We start from the raw sequence: 22,732 nt of genomic DNA, 5'->3' as shown, positions 1-22,732 counted from the left end.
AATAGTGCAATCCTTAATTGCACTATTCTTTTTTCATATTTTGTTGTTACCTGTATATGTTTATATACTTGTAGTTGGTATACTCATTCTTTTGTATGATATATGTGGCAGAGAAGGGATGTGTGCTTTTTTTAATGTAACATTATCATGTTTACTTTTTTAAGCATTGATTTCTTTATTAAATGTCCACAGATTATTTTAATGAGCTATAATGAGCTATAATTTTAAAAAATCCTCTTAAAATTGGAAGTTTGGTTCTTGATGTAGTAGTTTCTACTTTCTCTCTGCAATATGTAAAGAAAACTGGCCTGTCTAAACCCATTTCACACACAAGGATCCTAAAGTTTGCATAGGTTGAATGAGTCACCTCAGATTATACAACTGGATAATATAGTAGCAGAGGCAGCTTGCAGCTTAGAGAGCATTTTTTCATTCTTGTAATATTTACAGAGCTCCTACTTTACACCAGACACTGCAGCTGACTGTGGGGAGCAGAATACAAAGGGTCCTCTCTCTCCTGGAGCCTGGGTTCTGGGCTAGGTTTGCTGTGCTGTGTTTAGTCGCTTAGTCATGTCCAACTCTGTGACCCCATGGGCTGTAGCCTGCCAGGCTCTTCTGTTCACGGGGATTCTTCAGGCAAGAATACTGGAGTGGGTTGCCATGCCCTCCTCTGGGGGGTCTTCCCAACCCAGGGATTGAACCCAGGTCTCCTGCATGACAGGCAGATTCTTTACCATCTGAGCCACCAGGGAAGCCCAAGAATACTGGAGTGGGCAGCTTATCCCTTCTCCAGAGGATCTTCCCGACCCAGGAATCAAACCAGGGTCTCCTGCATTGCAGGTGGGTTCTTTACCAGCTGAGCTACCAGGGGAGCCCCGGGCTTGGTTTGGGTCATGATAATAAACAAGTGTAACCTGAGAATATAGCTATAAATTGTAAAAGTGATGCAAGGTAGTGATTGTAAAAAGTCATGATGATTTAAGAAGCATAAACAGAATGATGAAAGCAAGTGCAGTTGGGAAAGAGTTGGCCTGTTGGGGGAATGGAAGTTGTTTTGGAGTGTCCAGGTCCAACTAAATGAGCAGTAGGATGTTTTTAGGTGAGGAAGACCAGGTAGGTACTCCAGGGCCTTGAGATCCACACTGATAAGCCTGGGCTTTATTCTCAGTGCCAGGTAACACCAGTGGAACGTCCCAAGCAGGTTAGTATCATGCTCTGAGATTAAGGCTGTAGGTTTTTCCTCTGTCTTGTTAGCTTTCTGATTAGGAAAATCATGTTTCATGACTATTGCTGATGTTTCTAATTGTTTATCTGGCTTTAGTTGGTCACTCTGGTAACCACTTCATAGCCGGAAGGAATTGTTTTAAAGGATGCAGATTCAAGAAGCATCTCCCTTTGTGACAGGCCAGTGTTAATGGAGAAGACTTTCTTGTGAGGTGAATGGAGTTGTAGGGAGAGAGGTGAAAGCACTTTATAGTGGTTTGAGCATTAGCTGAACTGCTTCTAGGAATCTGTTAATCATGACACAAGAACAGTTTTCCCGCATCTGGGGAGACTTGCACTTTTAGGGATGGCTTTCTTGGCAAGTGTTTACTGTTAAGATAATCACAGAGCTATGAGGGAGAAGCATTATGCTCATGTCAGTGACCTTTCTGCCGGCCATCAATTGTAATACAAAGTGAGCATTAGTAATTAGTGATATCCCTGGTGTGGGCAACGAAAAGACCAGGCCCTGTTCTCTGGCTTTGACAAGACAGACTGACAAATTTCACTTTGTTTCCTTCCTTAATTACTTTCTCGGAGCCAGAGGGCATTAAGATGTGAGTTTGCTTCTCACTCTGCTTGAGCAAGTAGAATTGTGAAGACAGTGGAATGTACTGGGCCACCACTCAACCACCAGGAGTAGTGCTTTGCTTTAAAGACATTTCTCCAGAATAACTCTTTTGGTTATCATCTGCTTACTCCTTTCCATTTTTAGTATGCGGAAACTGTCAGGTAGGTGAAGTGACTTGCCCAGGATCATACACAGCTTTTGCTCTTCAGTCACTCAGTCATGTCCACTGGGGTCCTTGGACCCCATGGACTGCAGTATGCCAGGCTTCACTGTCCTTCACCATCCCCTGGAGCTTGCTCAAACTCATGTCCGTTGAGTCAGTGATGCCATCCAACTATCTCATCCTCTGTCCTCCCCTTCTCTTCCCGTGTTCAATCTTTTCCAGCATCAGGGTCTTTTCCAATGAATTGGCTCTTCATGTTAGGTGGCCAAAATATTGCAGCTTCAGCATCAGTCCTTCTAATGAATATTCAGGATTGATTTCCTTTAGGATTGACTGGTTTGATCTCCTTACAGTCCAAGGGACTCTCAAGAGTCTTTTCCAACCCCACAGTTTGAAAACATCAGTTCTTTGGGACTTGGCTTTCTTTATGGTCCAACTCTCACATCCATACATGACTATTGGAAAAACCATAGCTTTGACTAGATGGACCTTTGTAAGCAAAGGTATGTAAGCAAAGTAATGTCTCTGCTTTTAATATGCTGTCTAGGTTTGTCATAGCTTTTCTTTCAAGGAGCAAGCATCTTTTAATTTCATGGCTGCGGTCACCATCTGCAGTGATTTTGGAGCCCAAGAAAATAAAGTCTCTCACTGTTTCCATTGTTTCCCCATGTATTTGCCATGAAGTGATGGGACCAGGTGCCATGATCTTAGTTTTTTGAATGTTGAGTTTTAAGCCAGCTAGTAAGTGGCAAAATTCAGAAAACAAATCAGAAGTTATCTGGCTCCTGAGTCTGTGCCATTCTTTATGCTTTTCTGTTTGAGTAGATAATATATGGACAAAACATAAAATCTAAAAGTTTCAGAAGCAGGTAATGCAAAATATGTTTCCCACCCATCCCAGTCCCCTTGTTCTCTGCAGAGGCAACCAGCCACTGTTACCAATTCTTAAGTATGTATTTATATTCTTAAGTATATAATTTTCTGGCCTCTTTTTGAGTGAATAACACAAGATACAGAATCAAATAACTGAAGTGACAGTGGTTATCTAGTAGGGCAGGTGGCCTATCAGAAACATCAGAGGAGCTTTTTCAAAATAGTCATGCCCGATTTTGTTCCTCCTGACTAACATTCTTATTTTGTAGGTTTGGGGTGAGGTCTCTAAGGGGAACTGTGATTCCTTCCTTGCCTCACTTCATTGAGAATTATTATTCAGGTTTTGCTAGGATACCTTATGTGTACAGTTGACCCTTGAACAACATGGGTGTGAACTGCATGGTTGCACTTATACGCAGAATTTTTTAACAGTGCATACTATAGTACTATGGTCTTCCTGGGTGGTGCTAGTAGTGAAGAACCCGCTTGCCAATGTAAGAGATATAAGAGACACAGGTTTGAGCTCTGGGTTGGGAAGATCTTTTGGAGCAGAACTTGGTAACCCACTCCAATATTCTTGCCTGAAGAAGCACATGGACAGAGGAGTCTGGCAGGCTACAGCCCATTGGGTCATAAAGAGTAGGACATGACTGAGTAAACAACAACACTACAGTACTACACCATCCTCAGATATGGAGGAACCTCAGATATGGAGGGCTGACTATAAGTTATACCCAGATTTTCAGTTGTGTAGAGAGTCAGTGCCTCTAACCCTGAATTGGTCAGCTGTATGCAAGGAGGGAGGGGTTACTTACTCAAGACAGATGAAGGAGGCTTATGTGAGGATGAAGTATACTCTCAAGAATGAGTTTGGAGAAATGAGAACAGTGGATATTCAAGGTGGATGAAATACCATTAGCAAAGGTAGAGAGAAAGAGCCGTGAGGGCAAAGTGTTAGGTTAGGTGTCAAATGCTCAAATATCTCCTGGGCCAGACAGATAACAAATGCTATCTGAGATGAAAAACGGCAGCTGATGCTTGACCTCGGTGTAAGGGAGCTGAAGAGATCTTCAATGTGTTTCTCTACAGCAGAGTATGTAATATTTATTTTTTGAACATTCGGAGTTAAGATTTTAATTTTTTTTCGTCCATGTCGTGTGACTTGTGGCATCTTAGTTCCTTGACCAGGGATTAAATATGGGTCCTTGGCAGTGAAAGCATGGAGTCTTAACCACTGGACTGCCAGGGAATTCCCCAGAATTAAAATTTTAGACAGATGAGAGAAACTAATATAAATCAAGCTCTTCTAGGTTGACTGTTTTGCACAACCTCTATGTGAATATACCTCACTTTGGAGGCCATTATCCTGCGTTTCATCATTAGTTTAAAAGTTGTAGCCGCATTCTTGGAAAGTTTGTTTTTATTTGGGGTAAATTTACCAACTCTTTCTACCTAATCTTTAAACATAAATGATTATATAATATCTCCAGTGAAATAAAAAGAGAGAGAGAGGTTTGCGTGTATATAAGAACTAATCATAGGATCCTTTCTGTTCTATTTTAAGTTCAACTTTCTTGGAAGCCTCTTCCCCATACCATTGACATAGCTATTCCTTTTCAGAAGCTTTTTTTTTTTTAACCCTGGAGCAACATTTATATTCCCACTTGAGTACTTTGATATCTTGTTTGAGGGACAAGATAAAATAAATGAACTGCAGCTTGTTTCCTGACTATTCTCTCCACTCATAGGTTGAATGCCTCTTGCTTTCTTGATCTCATTTGATCTTCATCATTTTAACATCAACAGTAAATCACCCAATGGTCACACTTTCCTTGGATCCGATTCCTTGTATCCTTTACTTGTCATATCAGGATCATGAACATCCTGCTGCTCAATTAACTTTGTCAAGTTAAGTAGGACCCCTTGCAAAGCACATTGAGTTAGCAGCAAAAAGCATAACGTGCTTTGTGTGTGAAGGCATCAATCATCTGTTGACACCTACTCCTGTCATTTTAGCACTTTCTGCTCTCAGAATTCCGAAAGGGTGGACTACTGAGAGACAGATGAAATGGTTGATTTGTTTAGTTGCTAAATGCAGCTGGGACAAGTAATTAAATAGTCCTGCTCCCACAGAGATACCTGGAGCCACGTAACATGAAGTCTCAGAAACCCAGCTGTACTCAGATTTAGATTTAGAACTAATATTAGGTAGGCATCTTTTAGATTGACAGATTTTGTAAACATCATTTCTAGTTTATCTGTTCAGTATGATTGAAGGTGGAGCATATGTGTTTCACGCAAGCTTCTAGGGAGCGTGTGGTATTTACAGATATCTAGGGAAGTAGCCTAGAGGGGCACAGCTCTGCATCTGGTGGGCAGGGGATTCCTTGAATAAGCTGCTGCTGCTCTGCGGTGCTCCAGCCTGTTCCTGACATCAACTGTTCATGGAGAAGGGAAATAGAGCAGGTTTAGTAAGGGGCTTGGAGGAGAGCCTAGGATCAGTTCCCTCCTTGATCCTTCTATTATTTATGGGGGCATGCTATTATACAAGCAGCAAAGATCTCTCTGTGCAGCAATGTCCATTTTAATTTGGGCACTTATTTCTATGTAGGAACTACCACCACTGTCTACCCTGTTGCTCAAACCAAAAATTTAGCAATTACCTTTTTCGCTTACCTCCCACAAGCAGTCTACCAGCAGGTTCTTTGTAGAGGTGACTCATTCTTATCCTTTGAGTCTCACCTTACATGTCCCCATCTGTGTGAAACCTACTCTGACCAACTTTTCAAAATAGCCATCATGGTTATGTCTGATGTCCTAACATTGATTAGCTCCTTTGTAGCACTTACCACAGTAATTTGGGGTTTATATTTCACTTGTTTCTTGGTGCATTGTTTATTGACTTATTTTGTTTTGCTTGAGTCTGCTTGCTGTCTTGCTTGTTTATATTATCTGTCTTCTACATGAGATGTTAGTACCATAGGATAGAGACTGTGGGATCTTACCAGAGCAGGGATTGAACAGGTGTCCCCTGCATTACAAGATGGATTCTTAATCCCTGGACCACCAAGGGAGCTCCACTACATTTATTTTTTAATATTTATTTATTTGTTTAATTGTGAAATAAAAAATAAATTCATTTATTATTTATAAATTTATTTTTAATTTTTAAAATTGTTAAATTTACTTACTAATTTATTTTTAATACTACTTTATTTGTTTAATTATTTGTATAATTTCATGTTTAATAATGGCTGTCATCAACAACTGGCTTGCAGAATTCCTGAAAATGGAAGAATCTGCTCTTGCAAGCAGACTTCAGCAAACCTTTGGGGACCCACTGGCCACTCTCTGCTCTAGTGTTTGGCTCGTAAGGAAGGAAGGAAGAGAGTTGGCAGAGATGGATGGGTAAACTGCTATTATAGAACATTTCTCAGAGCTTTTATTCACCTTTCAGTGCTAACGGAAAGGACCCTATTATCTCCTAGCTTGATAGCAAAAGATTGGGTGCAGTGATGAAACAGAATGAGATAGCAGCAGTGAGAAATGAAGAAATCACAGAGAAGAAACAAAAATAAAAACAATCTTACTTTCACACTGCTAGAACAGCTCATTGCCCGAGATGACTAGATCCTGAGGTGCTTGGTCAAGAGCATTTAATTTTCAGAAAATCAGCCCAAGGCCAGGAGTTCCTCATTCTGATTTAAGCCACTGCGGCCATAGTCAGCTGGCTTCATTGCCACTTCACATTTGTCTGTGTGCCTGTAGTGGCATGGAAATGAGCCCCAGGTGGTGTCTGAAGCAAGGCCTGTGGAACTCTGGGGACTCAGAGCAGATGACTAAGGGGAGGTGACAAGCTTCAGGATAAATAACCACAGAGAAAAGGAAATATGAGGGAAAGAGCCATGTCATGAGTGCATTGCCACCTTGTGTAGGGTTTCCTCCTCAGCAAATACACCATTAGAGATGGGCCTAGTATTTTAGATAAATGGACTGTTGATATAGGAAGTATAAATTGTAATTAGTACCATTTACCATATTTGCTGGGGGGTGGTTGGGGGCAGGAGGAGAAGGGGACAACAGAGGATGAGATGGCTGGATGGCATCACCGACTTGATGGACATGAGTTTGAGTGAACTTCGGGAGTTGGTGATGGACAGGGAGGCCTGGCGTGCTGTGATTCATGCGGTCGCAAAGAGTTGGACACCACTGAGCGACTGAACTGAACCATATTTGAGTTTATATAGCCACAGTGAGAAATCATTAGCTCCAGTTTTGAAAGTGAAGGGCATGGAGTTTGGTGAATGCCCTTGACCTTTATAGCCAACAACATTAAGACACTCATTTTCTTACCTTCCGAGAGTAGAATAACAATTTCCTTCTTTATTCACACCCATGCCTCCCCCACATCAGAAAGTATTCTTACTTGTGAGATGGAAAAAGACACTCAAAAGAGGTACCATCTTTCATGAATTAGTTCAAATAACATGTTATGAGCCCATCTTCAGATGCCTGGTACTATTCCAGGGTCTAAGGTTACAGAGAGAAAAGATACCCTCAAGCGCGGGGGCAGTTAAGAAAATAGGAATTTTAAACACAGTGTGTTGTGAACTGTGATGGAGATGTATACAGGGTGGTCTTATATCCACCCTTATATCACCTCCAGATGGAGGTGAATTAACTCAGATAACAGGAAGGGCTTCATGGAAGCTGACACTGCTTTTGGTATTGAAGTGTGAATGGAACTTAAGTTATATATTAAAAGGAGGGATGAGAAGCCCTGCAGAAAAGTGAAACACAGAATACATTCTGGGACCAACTGGAAGTTTGGAGTGCCAGAGCTTAGAATTGGAGACTTCGTATGTCTGTCTCTATTCCCAGGGAATCTGAAAGGGAAAGAGTGAGAACAAGATGACAAATGACTTCATATTTTACTTGAGGCTAGTTTTCCAGTTATTGTCTCTTTGGGGATTTTCGTGATCTGATTCAAGGGGCGGGGCTATCATGTCAACGTGACATTTGATGGAAGATTACCAGCCAGATGTGTCCATGTCATGTTTATATTACTGCTCTATGTTTTGGTGCAGCTGCTGCCCATTCACACTCTGAGGCTTGGCATGGAAGTGGATTCCTTTGATGGGCACCATTATATCTCTTCAATTGCTCCAGGTGGTCCTCTTGATACACTGAACCTCCTACAGCCAGAGGATGAACTTCTTGAGGTAAAATTTTTGAGGGGAAAAAAGATACAGGGCAAGAATTTTTAAGTTGTGGGAAAGTATGTTCTCACCAGAAATCCACTGAGTTATATTACTAATGCCAATATAATGTAAGCTACTAGAAACTGAAAAATACTTGCTGACTATCCATGGGATTGCAAAGAGTCAGACATGACTGGGTGACTGAACAACAACTGTATTGTATACTTGAAAGTGGCTGAAATAGTAGATCTTAAGTATTCTTATCACACACACATACACACACATACACACAGTACGGAAACTATGTGAGGTGATAGATGTATTAATTGGCCTCATTGTGGTAATGATTTCACAATATATTTATCAAGTCATTTATTGTATATGTTAAACTTGTACGTGTTATATGTCAATTATATCTAGATAAAGCTGGAAAAAATAAAGATGAAGAAAAATACTAACAACTTAAGTAGTAATAAGAGAAGCAGATGATATACTTTCAGTTCATTATCTCTATTCTTTGGGACTCCTGAGAGGTTCTTGTTTTGAATGCTTATTTACATGATTAAGAAAGAACCTAGTGTCCCACTTTAGTTTGTCAGCATAATTTTTTTTTCAAAATTTCTTTCTTTAAGACTGTAATCCCTGACCCTTGTTTGAAACATGTACTTGTATTTATTCGCAGGTTTTGATGATTATTTCTAGTAAGAATTACAGCTGGATAACCTCAAGCTAATATGTTACTGACTGGCTTTCAAACGGTCTCTTTGGGACTCCCTCCGCCCAAGATGGCAGCCTCTGGTGGGCTTACTCGGGCTTCTGAGCTTCTCTTCAGTTGGAGCAATTCTAGAGCACTTATGCTTTGACATAAGTCCTTGAGAGATTTTATTAGACTGGAAAGTTCTATCACCAACACAGCAGACAAATCCAAGCAACAGCCCTTCATTTTATAGATAAGAAAACAAGGCATTGATTTCCCCCAACTTTACCCACTGATAGAATTATGACTTTAGTTCATCTTTTGTAACTCCCATTTCATTGGTTTTTCAATACATCACACTACTTTCAGAGCATCTAAAAAAAATGTGGGCAATAGTCAAACTTAGAGAAGGCTGCGTAGAAAAGTATTCTTCCAAGTGTTAGATCCACAAGAAATTCTAGGTTGGGTGTAATAGAATCAACCTCATTGTCTTGGCCAAGATTAGAATCTCATGGGCCTGGAAGTAGAAATTTCTTTCTAAAATTATATTTGTTTAAAGTGAAGTGGCAAGGATAGCAAATAGGTTTCTTGTTGGATATTTTTTTAAGTAGTGTTCAGTCACCTGGAGGAGTATGTTGAGAATTTCGAGTTGAACTTTAAGGTCAGAGAAAAAAGTACTATGGCTATTGGCAAATTCGTTCATAAGCATAGGAGGAGGCCTGGTGTTGGGATCCTGTTTTAAGGTGTAATAAATGGCTTATTTTTTATGTGTTCAAGAAATGATATTGGGATGCTTAATGTGAATTAATGCCCTAGACTTTTATCATTTATGGGATGTTGGTGCTGAATCATGTCTTTCTCTTCTTATTTGCACAGTATATGGCCTAATTTTATGGTATCACACATGATAATCTGCAGATTGGAGGCCATTTGGAAAATATTTCCATAATATGTAGTTATGAGTTATTGAGAAATGGGATATATTTATTTGGGAGATATGGAAATATAAGTAAAAACCGGTTTAGTTTACTTTTTTTGTGGTAAATATACATAACATAAAGTATCATTTAAGGCATTTTTAGCTTACAACTCAGTTGCAGTAAGTATAATTCATTACTACTACATGGTAGGTAATAAAGGTTGGCTAGATTTCACTAAAGAAAGTGTGGGTGATCCCAGACATCAACTGAGTCCCCTGTGCCTTAGCTGAGATTGGAATTCCAAGGGCCTTCTGCCTTGTAATAGACTGTGTTGTAACAAGGTAGCATGAAGACTGGTTGAATTCTTAAGTATAGATTTCTGGTGAAGGAACTTGGAATAGGGGAAGAGGCACAGATTTGAAAGTTAAAAGAGCTGCTTTTGGTTCTGAATTTGCCACAGCTGAACCATATGTCCTAGCATGTACCCCCCTCCATTTTTTTTTTTTTTGGGTGCTTCTATATTTTATTATTAAAAAGTAAAACTCAATAGCACAGGGAACTCTACTCAATACTCTGTAATTAACTATAGAGGGAAAGAATTTTAAAAAGAGTGAGTATATGTATAACTGATTCACTTTGTTACTCACCTGAAACTAATGCAACATTGTAAATCAGCTATACTCTTATCAAAACTTTTTTAAAAAGTCTCATACATGCTATGGAGACATTAAAAAGTATTTTTTACAACCCTGTGACAACATAGAAAAACATGGATGCTGTAACATCAACAATATAAAAGTACAATATCGACTTCATCTCTTCACCATACATATTTCACTCACTTCCTTTCCTTCCTTTCCTCCACACTGGACAGTACTTCTCAAAGTCACCAGTGACCATAACCTTGTCAGACCCAGCTCCTACTTCTCTCTCCTCGGTTTTCACTATAGTTGGTAACCGGCTCTGCTTCTGGGCCAGGACTAGTCTGTTTCTGTGTCACTGACTCTCTTTCTTGTCACCCTTCTGGCTGCTGCTAAGTGTTGGAGCATTCTATTGCTCAACTTGGGTTCTCTTCTCTTCTTCCTTCTCCTTTAATCATCTCTCTTCCTAAATCATCTTATTCAGTTCCATGGCTTTAAATAACTTCACACTTTCAGTTAAGTGTATTTAAGTCACACCTCCAGCCCTGACCTCTACACTGAGCATTAGGCAGGAATATATTCAGTTTGTCTACTGATTATCTCTCATTTGTCTACTGAATATCTTACATTTACGATGTAAGCACCCCAGAACAAACATTTCCAAACAAAATTATTATTAATAGTAATATTATTCAGTTCAGTTCAGTCGCTCAGTCGTGTCTGACTCTTTGCTACACCATGGACTGCAGCACCCCAGGCTTCCCTGTCCATCACCAACTCCCCTGTCCACTACCAATTCCCCGAGCTTGCTCAAAGGTATGTCCACCCAATAGGCGATGCCATCCAACCATCTCATCCTCTGCTGTTCCCTTCTCTTCCTGCCTTCAATCTTTCCCAGCATCAAGGTCTTTTCTGAGTCAGTTCTTTGCATCAGGTAACCAGAGTATCTGAGCTTCAGCTCCAGTGAATATTCAGGGTTGATTTCCTTTAGGATTGACTGTATTCAGCTCCTTGCAATCCAAGGGACTCTCAAGAGTCTTCTCCAACACCACAGTTCAAATAGAACAGAGCACGGGCCATAGCAGCCTCTACAGAAATATTGAATGAAGTGAAAAAACCCCTCTCTCTCACACACACATCCCTGTTTAACAACGGGACATAAAACTAATAGGAAAATAACAAAAAGCTAATTGGTTGTGCATGAAACCATGAGTTACTGTGCGATGTGTGCATGCTAAGTCGCTTCAGTTTTGTCCAACTCTGCGACCCTACAGACTAGTAGCCCTCGAGGCTTCTCTGTCCATGGCATTCTTCAGGCGAGAATACTGGAGTAAGTTGCCATGCCCTTCTCCAGGCGAACTTCTCAACCCAGGGATTGAACCTGTGTCTCTTACATCTCCTGCGTTGGCAGGAGGGTTAAGAATATCAGACTTTGAAGCTAAGTGACCTCTGTCAGACTGCCACTTACCGGCTGCTCGTCCTTGCTTTCTTCGTAGGCCAAAGAGACTTAAAAACATGTACCTCATTTCGAATCGTGTAACGTTCACAATGCGTTTTACTGTGAAACCATGAAGGTAAAGAACTTTGCTTGGTGTAGGGTACATAGTGAGGGTTAGTGATGGTCAGCTGTTAATGACGGCGGGTGTGTTTTCTTTTGTGATAAAAATGCACATTTTTCTTATAAACCTTCGCTCAAGACAGCTGATAAACTTCCACACCCACCTATTCACTCAGACACTCACCCCCCCTTTTTTTTTGAGAATCATTTTCTTCATCAATAAATGCCTACTTCACTCTCTGTGAGGATTTAGCGAAATGTCGTCCATGTAAAGATAATGCTTTATACATTATTTCACTGTGAGATACTGGCAACATCACCACCATGTAGAGTTATAAGCAACCTTTATAGGATAGGATTGAATGAAGTAGTGGGACAATACTAGTACAGTGTTATATACTCTGCAGATGAATACGTGTGTGTGTGTTTTCTAGCTCCAGATTCTGAATAACTGAGACTTGATGGTACTTAAGAGGGTTGCAAGAGTCTAGAAAAATATTGTAAACTCTAAAATAAAAATTGGCTTCTTCTGAGCAGCCAAATATAGAAATTAAAAAGTCCCTTACAGTTAGCCAAATAAACTCCTAAACTGTGTGTGTGTGTGTGTGTTTAATGTGCTGCTTAGAGCTTAAAATCAGGAACACAAATACACTCAGGGTTAGAACATTGTGCCAAGTCTCAGCCCAGAGCAGCTATTTACAGTGGCCATAAATCCCCTTAGATAGGAGTTGCTAATGGGAAATGTGACCAATCCCTTTAGTGATAGAGAGTGGTGAAGAGGACTACCAGGCATTGCTATAATAATTGGAGACAATTCAAATGAATAAATAATGAGCTAAATAAATATTTAAGTGTACTCCAAGATAAAAACCTGAAAAGTGATTTTCTGATTTGTTGAAGTAGTATGAAGCACAAACTAAAATACTTGTGCATGGGTAGAATTCCTGCTTTGGTTGTATCCACTTGCTTTATTTTCAGTATGAATTACTCCCTATTTGGTTCATTTTAGAACTTTCTATGCTTGTGGTACTGGTTGGCACCATAGATATGGTGTGAACAGTGACATGTATCTCCCTCCCTGTTTTTGTGTGACAATTGACTTGCAGTTCTTCCAGGAAAAACCTTTCATCGGATAACTTGCTCTCCTCTGGACCCCTTCCTCAGTCATGAAGTCCTGGGAGACTTCTTAGGACTAGTTCCCTGAAGCACATGTGGGCCTCTTTACTATGTGGTGATTTCTTTGTAAATAATTAAGAGGCAGGGAGATTATGTCTGGTCTGATGCTAAGTGCTGGGTATGTTATAGGCGAGAGTAGCTCCAAAGGGATGAATGACTGAGCTCAAACCACTGTTGATGGGATGCTTCTAACAAACCACTGTGCTTGTATTCTCTGAGCAATGATAGATTTTGTGCAAAGGTGCTCCCAGGAAAGTCAGCCCTGTCAGTTATCTGGACATTAGCACTGTGCCTGTCAGAAATTAAGACCAGACCAGAAATACCTTTAAAACTAATAATGCTGCTGAACCCTCCCAGGAAGGTAGGAGTCATATGTGAAAAGATTATTTGTTGCCTGGATTGTGTTCATGCCTTAGCTTTTTGGGAGTGGCAGACAGATGAGAGAGCTCCTGGAGCTAAAATCATATGTATGAAAAATTAGAATAAACTTATTTTTATTAGTTTATTTATTCTAATAAACTAACTAGAATAAGCTAATGTTTCTAAATCTTTAGTTCATAGAATTGTTACTATGGCCTAAATATATGAAATTTAAATAATCTTTTGGTGATAAGCATTATTAATAATGAACAGTTGATTATCGTTTTGTTCTTGTAAACATGTGGCACCCTGTGTATAATAATTTGAAAATCTGACACACTTCTTATACTTGATGGTTCTGTAAGAGCAGAGTGTGTAAGAATAAATCTGAGGCAAAGTTATGTGTATTTCTTTTCTATAGAGGTGATTTTCCAGGATGATTATTAAGAGTTTATGGAATGTGAAAGAAAATTGTGAGCTGATGCTAAATCTTGACAGCTGAGTATTCTAGATTTTGTTACCTACACATTGTAAGTTGAACAGTTTGTAACAGCCTTAAAAATCAGTGTTAATATCTCTATCGATATGCTTGCGAAATGAAAAAGCAAAAGGAAGCAGTCTTAAAAAGGCTGTAACTGGTGTTTAGTGTGTTTAAGGAGATACGGGGAGTAAATGAGAGAATACTTTGGGATCTAGGAAGGAGAAAGCAGGGAGGTGTGAAAAATTAGGCAAATCACATTCCCAGTAATAGTTGAACTCTGAGCACATTTTATACTTTATTCACCAAACTCAGTTAAACCTTAACCTTCATTTTAATCAATTTTTAGGGATTTCTGTTTTGGTTTTTTTTATTGTTACTACTAAAATGATTACATTTAGGCCCTTTTGTTTATAGGGAAAAGAAAGTGATATCCTATTTTCATTTTGATAGATTGATGTAAGCAAGAGTCTTTTTTTTTTTTCATTTGGGACCTCCTCAATTCTGACTTATCCCTTGCCTTTCTAGGTCAATGGCGTGCAGCTCTATGGGAAATCTCGCCGAGAAGCAGTCTCCTTTCTTAAAGAAGTGCCACCCCCCTTTACCTTGGTTTGTTGTCGACGGTTGTTTGATGATGAAGCCTCTGTAGATGAACCAAGGACCACTGAAGTCTCCCCTCCTGAAGTGAAGGTACCGAATGGATACACGTACTGTGGTTCTCATAGGCAGATCCTGTCATCAAAGATGCCCCGAGAATGTATTGAGATTTGACGGAGGAGGGAAAAACCTCCTACCTCTTTTACTTGACAACATTATCTCTCAAAGACAACAATGTATAGCTTTTCAGATAGTTACTTTCCTTTAATGTCATTTTTTTTTTTTACTTGAAAGGTTGGTGACATTAATGTGCATGGTCTTTGATTTTAGAAAACCCCTTTTTAGTAATTGCCTGAACTCGTTACTTTTAGCTCCCAGTTCTACTCAGTTTATCTTAATAAGTTTAAGATGTTGGTAAGTGTTGAATATCTAATGGACTTCCCTTTTTCAGAGCTTTAAAAACATGAAGATCTATGACCAATTTTGAAGTGAGTTTAAAAATTGCCGTAAAAGCCTTTTTAAGGTCAGAGAATAAAATAACACTTTTTGTGCCTCTGGAAGTCTTTTTTTAAAGAGCATTGTAATTACGAAAACAGTTTTAAGCACAGGCTTTGCCATCTTATGTCATTTGTAGCTTTATCTTTTTATGTTACCTTTCCCCTTTTCGGACTCTTTTAGGTTATGATTCATTAACACCAGTTTAGATGCACAGGGCTGGCCCTTTTACCCACCTACCATCTGCTTTTCAAGATACGTAGACTCTAATGCTTCTGTACCTCTTAATGATTTTGAATCCTTAAGCAAATAGCTTGACTTTCTATTGACCTTCTTCCTCTGAAAACAAGGGTAATTATTGTATGTACCTCATCAATGGTGAGAGAAGGAATTGAAGTAATGTGCGCAAAGTTCTTAGTACAATGTTTTGCATAAGGACAGTGCTCATTGAAAATTAGTGATGGCTGTTCTCAACTCCTCCCACCCACCTGTCTTTGTTTTGTGATTTCCTAAAATACTAGTTAGTACTGTCCTGTAGTCACAGATACTTTAGTGTATATTAAGTTTGTTTGTATGGCTCCTGTGGGCAGAGAGCAAATCTTAAAATTATTTTGTATCTCTTGGTGTTTTTATTCTTTACTGGGCATATAAGAAATGTTTAGTAAATCATTGATTGTTGATGGTAATTTTTTTTTAATGTTTATCTTGGTATTCGTATTTCAAGAAAGGGACTCAAGTACTACACTTTGTGATTTTTGCAATCTTTACTAAATTTAAATGTAGGCAATAGCTTACCTCAAAAGGTTGATAAAAATGCCCTTAATCTAATCTTACGGTGTGTGTAAATCACCAACTCAGCTTGCTGACTCTGTGCTCCCATCCGTCATGCTTTACCACAATGGGTAAACAACAGCTTTGAATTATGCTGAATGTCAACCTTGCTGGCCATTAGTTGATTGCTTTCTATTCTGTAAATACAGTAGTTATGCAGAATTGATTGTATCAAAGTGATATATATATCAGGTTGCCATGTAATATCTTATCTACTTTTGGTGCCTTGAAATTTATATAAACTTGGGTTTTAAAATTGCATGTGGTTTCTTAAAATCCTGACTTTCTTTTCCATCTGTCTCTTTCTCATTTATCTCAATGCAATCTTTGGTTCTTAAACCCTCTCTGGTTGGGCATCTCAGCCAAAATTCTAGTGCTCATTAATCAGTGAAGGTATTAAATGCCCCAGTAAAACATCAGTCATATTGTATTAACCATTGTGACTTTACTTTTTATTGGAAAGTATAGTTTTCTTTTTAAATGTATCATTTCCTCACATCAGACTGATATAAACAGAAGTTTATTGATCCAAAATGTTCCCCCTTATTTCAAGTTCTATAATTCAAGAACCAGGAAACTGTTCCCTTGTTTATATTCAGTCTACCTTGTCCTTCAGGGACAGTTTGAGATCTGGTCCAGCCCTGATGTTAAAACGTTTTTGTATTAGCGGTGGTGCCTTACTCCTCCGTAAAGAGGAGCGCCATAACCACCAGCTTTGATTCTGTTGTATGGATTTTCTTAAACCAGTCACTCAAAATTATATTTGTAGGAATGATATATTTCCATTTTATTTACTAAGATCATTCAAAGTTTTTGAAAGTAGACTTCTAAAAGACTTATAGCTTTGTTTAGAAAGAGTGTCAAGGGAAGGCCACTCAGAGATAGATTATCAATTCATTATGTATTGAACAAGCATTTATTGAGTGTCTACTATAAGCCATGCAATATTTTGGGTTGAGGGGATGACCATAGTAAACTATCAGTGTAGCCTAGAAGCCAGGCATTTTGTTAATTGCCAAGGCCACAAAGAAAAAGAAGATAATTCTTGAGCCTTAATAAGAAGTTTAGACTATTTGGAGAAGATAAATCACCTGAAAATAATGTGTGTGTGTGTGTGCTCAGTCGCTCAGCTGTGTCCGACTCTTTGCGACCCCATGGACTGTAGCTCCAGCCAGGCTCCTCTGTCCGTGGGATTCTCCAGGCAAGAATGCTGGAGTGGGTTGCCATTTCCTTCTCCAGGGGATCTGCCTGACCCAGGGATTGAACCTGCATCTCCTGCATTGGCAGGCAGATTCTTTACCAAAGTGCTACCTGGGAGGCATGAAAATAATACAATGCTATAAATAGTATAAAAGCCGACAAAGGATTAATCTCAAAAATATACAAGCAACTCCTCCAGCTCAACTCCAGAAAAATAAGTGACCCAATCAAAAAATGGGCCAAAGAACTAACAGACATTTCTCCAAGGAAGACATACAGATGGCAAAAAAACACGTGAAAAGATGCTCAACATCACTCATTATCAGAGAAATGCAAATCAAAACCACAATGAGGTACCATTACACGCCAGTCAGGATGGCTGCTATCCAAAAGTCTACAAGCAGTAAATGCTGGAGAGGGTGTGGAGAAAAGGGAACCCTCTTACACTGTTGGTGGGAATGCAAATTAGTACAGCCACTATGGAAAACAGTGTGGAGATTTCTTAAAAAGCTGGAAATAGAGCTGCCATATGACCCAGCAATCCCACTTCTGGGCATACACACCAAGGAAACCAGATCTGAAAGAGACACGTGCACCCCAATGTTCATCGCAGCACTGTTTATAATAGCCAGGACATGGAAGCAACCTAGATGCCCATCAGCAGATGAATGGATGAGGAAGCTGTGGTACATATACACCATGGAATATTACTCAGCCATTAAAAAGAATTCATTTGAATCAGTTCTAATGAGATGGATGAAACTGGAGCCCATTATACAGAGTGAAGGAAGCCAGAAAGATAAAGACCATTACAGTATACTAACACATATATATGGAATTTAGAAAGATGGTAATGATAACCCTATATGCAAAACAGAAAAAGAGACTCAGATGTATAGAACAGACTTGTGGACTCTGTGGGAGAAGGCGAGGGTGGGATGTTTCAAGAGAACAGCATCGAAACACGTGTATTATCTAGGGTGAAACAGATCACCAGCCCAGGTTAGGTGCATGAGACAAGAGCTCGGGCCTGGTGCACTGGGAAGACCCAGAGTGATCGGGTGGAGAGGGAGGTGGGAGGGGGGACCGGGATGGGGAATACATGTAAATCCATGGCTAATTCATTTCAATGTATGACAAAAACCACTGCAATGTTGTAAAGTAATTAGCCTCCAACTAATAAAAATAAATGTAAAAAAATAAAAATAAAAAAATAAAAAGCTGAGACATTACCTTGCCCCCCCCAGAAAAATAAATAAATAAAGTCTATTTTGCCTGTTATAAACATAAAAAAAAAAATAAAAGCAGAAGATTGGAGACTATTCTACTTAGTCAAGTCTTTGATACTGTATCATTTAGCTTCCTAGAATTCTATGTGGCAGTGACTCTCCCTGAAAGGAGGGAGCTTGGAGTAGCCGGGTGCAGGAGTGTGCAGTCAGGGGAAAGTAACCAAGGATCTGTGTGCTGGACAGCTGTGCAGGCCTACTTCCTCCAGGATCAGGGTTTCATTGTTTCAACTCTGATTGTCACCTGTGTTTAGACTTACAGGAGTCCCAAAGACTTGGATTTTTTTCAACTTACTTTTCTAGTTAAATTTTTCTCGAAAACTTCTAGGAGCCAAAAGAAGTGGTATCCCTGTGTCCTGTCCTAGCCTCTGTCTGTATTGGTATCTTTCTCTCTCTCATTGTAATGATAAATTCAGGTGTTGCTACTGAAATGTCTTATAAGCTTTGACTTTGTGTGATGTTTTCATATTTTCTTAAATTGCATATTTTTCCTTTTATGCTTCTAATGGGATGACAGAACTCATTTTAGTATAAGAGGTCAGTGTTAATACTTTGAATGAAACAGATACTTTAACTTAAAAAAAGAAACTATATAAACAATCTGGTTTTTTTCAGTGCTTTAATTTTCATGAAGATTTTATATTAAGTCTATGTGCCCCAGTGCATGCCCCTTTTAAATTAAAAAGAAAAACTATGCATGCCAAAAAGTATCCTCCGTTTGAGGAGAAGCAATGAGATTGCTGATGTGTTCATTCTTTTCCGTATTGAAAGGAAAGTGTTTTGAAGCATTTATGTTCCTTGTTATTTCAGGCTGAACACAATGTAGATGTCAATACTGAAGAAGATGATGATGGGGAATTAGCACTATGGTCTTCTGAAGTCAAGATTGTTGAACTAGTGAAAGATCATAAAGGCTTGGGATTCAGCATTTTGGATTACCAGGTATAAGAACCTGTATAGAATTTTTTGAAGCAATTAGTTTGTATTAAAGTTATGTGAAGTAGTAATTGTTTAAAGCTCCTACCGACTTAGGCAAAACTGAGTTGTTTAATGTAAAATGCAACTATCCAAAGGCAGGGTATTATAATTTCAGTTCTTACCTTTAAAGTTGATACATCCCTTAGTTAATAAAATGCTAGATGATATAATAACTGGACAATAAGGGAAGCGATAGTTTTATACCCATGGATGCTTTTAGAGAGTGGAACTTGATGAATTTTTTTATGTGGAAGATTTTTTTCCCTCCAACTTTATTGAGATATATTTCACATACCATAAAATTCACCCATTTAAAGCATACAGTTCGGTTGTTTTTAGTATATTCAAGTTGTGCAACTTTCACCATGGTCTAATTTAAGAATATTTTCATCACCTCAGAAAAAAACCCTATACATATTAGCAGTCATTCCCAATTCTCACTCTCCTCCCCCTTCCTTTCACAGGAAGGTTTTTATAGTTTTGCTTCCCTATTAATCTCAGTGAGTGTAACTAAGTAGAACTGTTCTTGGTGAAGTTTATATTTATATTTAATATAGAACATATAATATTTATGTATTTGTATGCCTCCTAATTATAACTACAGTAAAGTTACTGATGCATTTGGGGTGGGGAGAGCAAAGTGAAAGGTCGTAATAAGACATTTATATGTTATACCAGTTTACCAGTTAAAGTATTTTTAGACCATCTGATTATCATGGGGAATTAAAACTGTTGGCAAGAAATCTCTTCACTTTAAAGATGCATATTTTAATACATTAGTGCTGCCTAAACACATTGTGGTTTAATAAAGCAAAATGTACTCTATCAAAGCACATAAAATGCCAAGTGATATAAAAATCAATTTTTTTTTTTTAAATAGGCAATCGGGAATAGATGGAAAGAAAAATACTTTAAGAATTATGTAAGAACATTAAATTCCATATTTTGGCAGTGTGATTTAAGATTACTGAAATAGATTATGTCTATTTTATTTTTGCTGGCTTATTTCTTTGCCACATAACCCTCTTCGTTATTGGAAGTTCTTTTTGGCATATTATTGAATTGTGAGTTGTTGATTCCAAATAATGCATATTTTGAGAAATCTTTATCGAGAGATATTAATACTGTAAGATTCTGGGAGTTTATATGTTGGTTAATATTAGGGTATATAAAATAAATGGCTGATACTTTTTCCTCTTCAGTGTTGCCCTATTACCTAGTACAGATGGTAGGTGATTGATAAATATTTGCATAACGATTGAGTAACATTTAGGTTAGATGAAATTAACTGGGACTGAATGAACACATTCAGTTGTCTTTATTGTTGTTGTTAACGTGTTGATAATTGGGATTTAGTTTAGAAAACCCCTTTCAGATGTGGTCTTAGATATTCAGCTGTATTTCTACTATTATTGGGATCTATATGTTTTTGCATTATTATAATGATTGCTCTTATCTGTTTAAAAATGTTATCTGCAAGTTTTATATTTAGAATATTGCGCATGTTAGAGAACTGCTTCAGAAATTAAAGAAGACTCAAAAACATCAGTAGAAGATGGAAAGAAAAATTTGATAGTCTTTAACAGTTTAATGCCTAGCTAAGAGAAAATTTCATTTGATCAGTTCTAAGCTGTACACACACACACACACACACACACATAGTATAGCATATATATGTGTGTGTATTATCTATGTATATGAGTCAGTGCTCAACACTTTTCATTGTATTCATATAGGTATGTGTTGTAACAACCTTTGTTTTTTTTTTTGGATTTTACTTTTATTTGTAAAATTCTAGGTACCCCCCCATCCCATCTTCCTCACAATCACCATTATACATATAGATGTTTATTTCTGCACAGATTCTATAAAGTAATTTTACTACAAAAGAAATGTTAGATATTCTTGCTTTTGTGCTTATGGGAGAACTGATTGAATAAAAATTTCATTTTCTAAGTGCTACTTTGATTCACATTAAAGGGCTCAGCATATTTATTTCTACAGCTAAACCTTGGAAGAAACAGCATTGTCTTCAGTTGAATGTTTTTCTTAAGTCAGTCTTAAATACACTTATAGTTGTACACAGCACGGTTTCACCATTTGTCAGCCATGTGTAGAACTGTTATCTACTTTGACATTTAGATGGCACATAAAGACAATTTAAAATTTGGTTTTGAGCAAGTTAATTAATTGGTTGTACCATCCCTCGTTGATAATTAGGTAATAAATTCTGAAGTTCAAAAATATTTTTTGCAGGGCCAGGTGAAAATTTAGCAAAAGCCATGAGCGGCCACGTTCCCGGTTATTATTGAACTTGATGCTTCATGTGTGAATTGATTAGGCAGTTGAATAGGGCTGATGCTGATCTTCACCATCAACTCCAGGCTTAGCATATTTCAAATAAGAAGTGCTATAGGAATATCTTAACCACAGAGAGAATACTTTAGTAGAGTGGGAGAGCTTCCAGGTTGTAAAGGACCTGCATTAGCAGTATTGAAGAGATTGAAAAGTTAGGAATTTTAAGTTAACCACGTTTCTCCCTAATGAGTTTTTCTCTAGAAAAATAAGAACTTCCTCAAGAGCCTGACAAAATTAGATACAATATCTAATTTGTAGGTGTTTTTACAATTTCTTTATGTATAAAATGAGGATAATGTTTGGCTCAAACAACTGTTTTGGATTAAGTAAATTAATATGTAAAGAAGTGGGAAATGTTATATTATTTTGGAAATGTCAGTGTTATTAGTAATCATCTAATTTAGAATACAAGCACAAAAAGTCTTGATATTGTCCTCAAAGAGGGAACCATACTACAGTATTTTTGTATTCTGTCAATTTTAACTATCTAGTTAGAGAAACTGATGAGTAGATACCTTTGTAAGGACTTCCTTGGTGGCTCAGATGGTAAAGCATCTGCCTACCATTCGGGAGACCTGGGTTCAATCCCTGGGTCAGGAAGATCTCCTGGAGAAGGAAATGACAACCCACTCCAGTATTCTTGCCTGGAAAATCCCACGGACAGAGGAGCCTGGTGGGCTACAGTCCATGGGATCGAAGAGTAGGACACGACTGAATGACTTCACTTTCTCTTTACCTTTGTTTAGTGAAGTTTAAATTTAAGTGTAAAATTATGTTCTCAAATGCAGCCAATGCTTGATGACCCATATGTGAATTACCCAATCGTGGTTATAGCCCAGAAATTTACGTTTTACCTAAATTGAGCCAAACCTCAGGAAGTGATGAGTGAGCAGACAAAGGGTCTTGAATTGGCCCTGGGTGACAATCTGGACAGGGAATTCAGTGATTCACCAGTGATGGAAGCTGTGTAGCTGAGCAGAGAAAAGAAGCAGATCTCTGTACTTCGATGAAAGAGCTGAGTGAGATACATTGTTCTGCAGCTGAGTCATATGGCCAAAGAGGAAAGTGGCAATTCATTTGCATGAA

General features: G+C 38.4%; 1 protein-coding gene across 8 annotated transcripts in view; it reads left to right on the top strand.

Annotated features, from left to right (window-relative positions):
* Window positions 1-22,732, top strand: part of PATJ (PATJ crumbs cell polarity complex component) — a 368,893-nt gene that overhangs the window by 58,958 nt on the left and 287,203 nt on the right. For all 8 annotated transcript variants that reach the window (XM_070468065.1, XM_070468067.1, XM_070468062.1 and 5 more), the window contains exons 15-17: window positions 7,958-8,092; window positions 14,430-14,591; window positions 19,121-19,252. In XM_070468065.1, coding sequence (XP_070324166.1) covers window positions 7,958-8,092; window positions 14,430-14,591; window positions 19,121-19,252 — 429 coding nt within the window. The remainder of the gene's footprint in view (window positions 1-7,957; window positions 8,093-14,429; window positions 14,592-19,120; window positions 19,253-22,732) is intronic.

This window comes from Odocoileus virginianus, chromosome 5, assembly GCF_023699985.2.
Source record: "Odocoileus virginianus isolate 20LAN1187 ecotype Illinois chromosome 5, Ovbor_1.2, whole genome shotgun sequence".
NCBI lineage: Eukaryota > Metazoa > Chordata > Mammalia > Artiodactyla > Cervidae > Odocoileus > Odocoileus virginianus.
The sequence above is the reverse complement of the archived record's forward strand: the minus strand, read 5'-3'. Positions and strand labels throughout refer to the sequence as shown.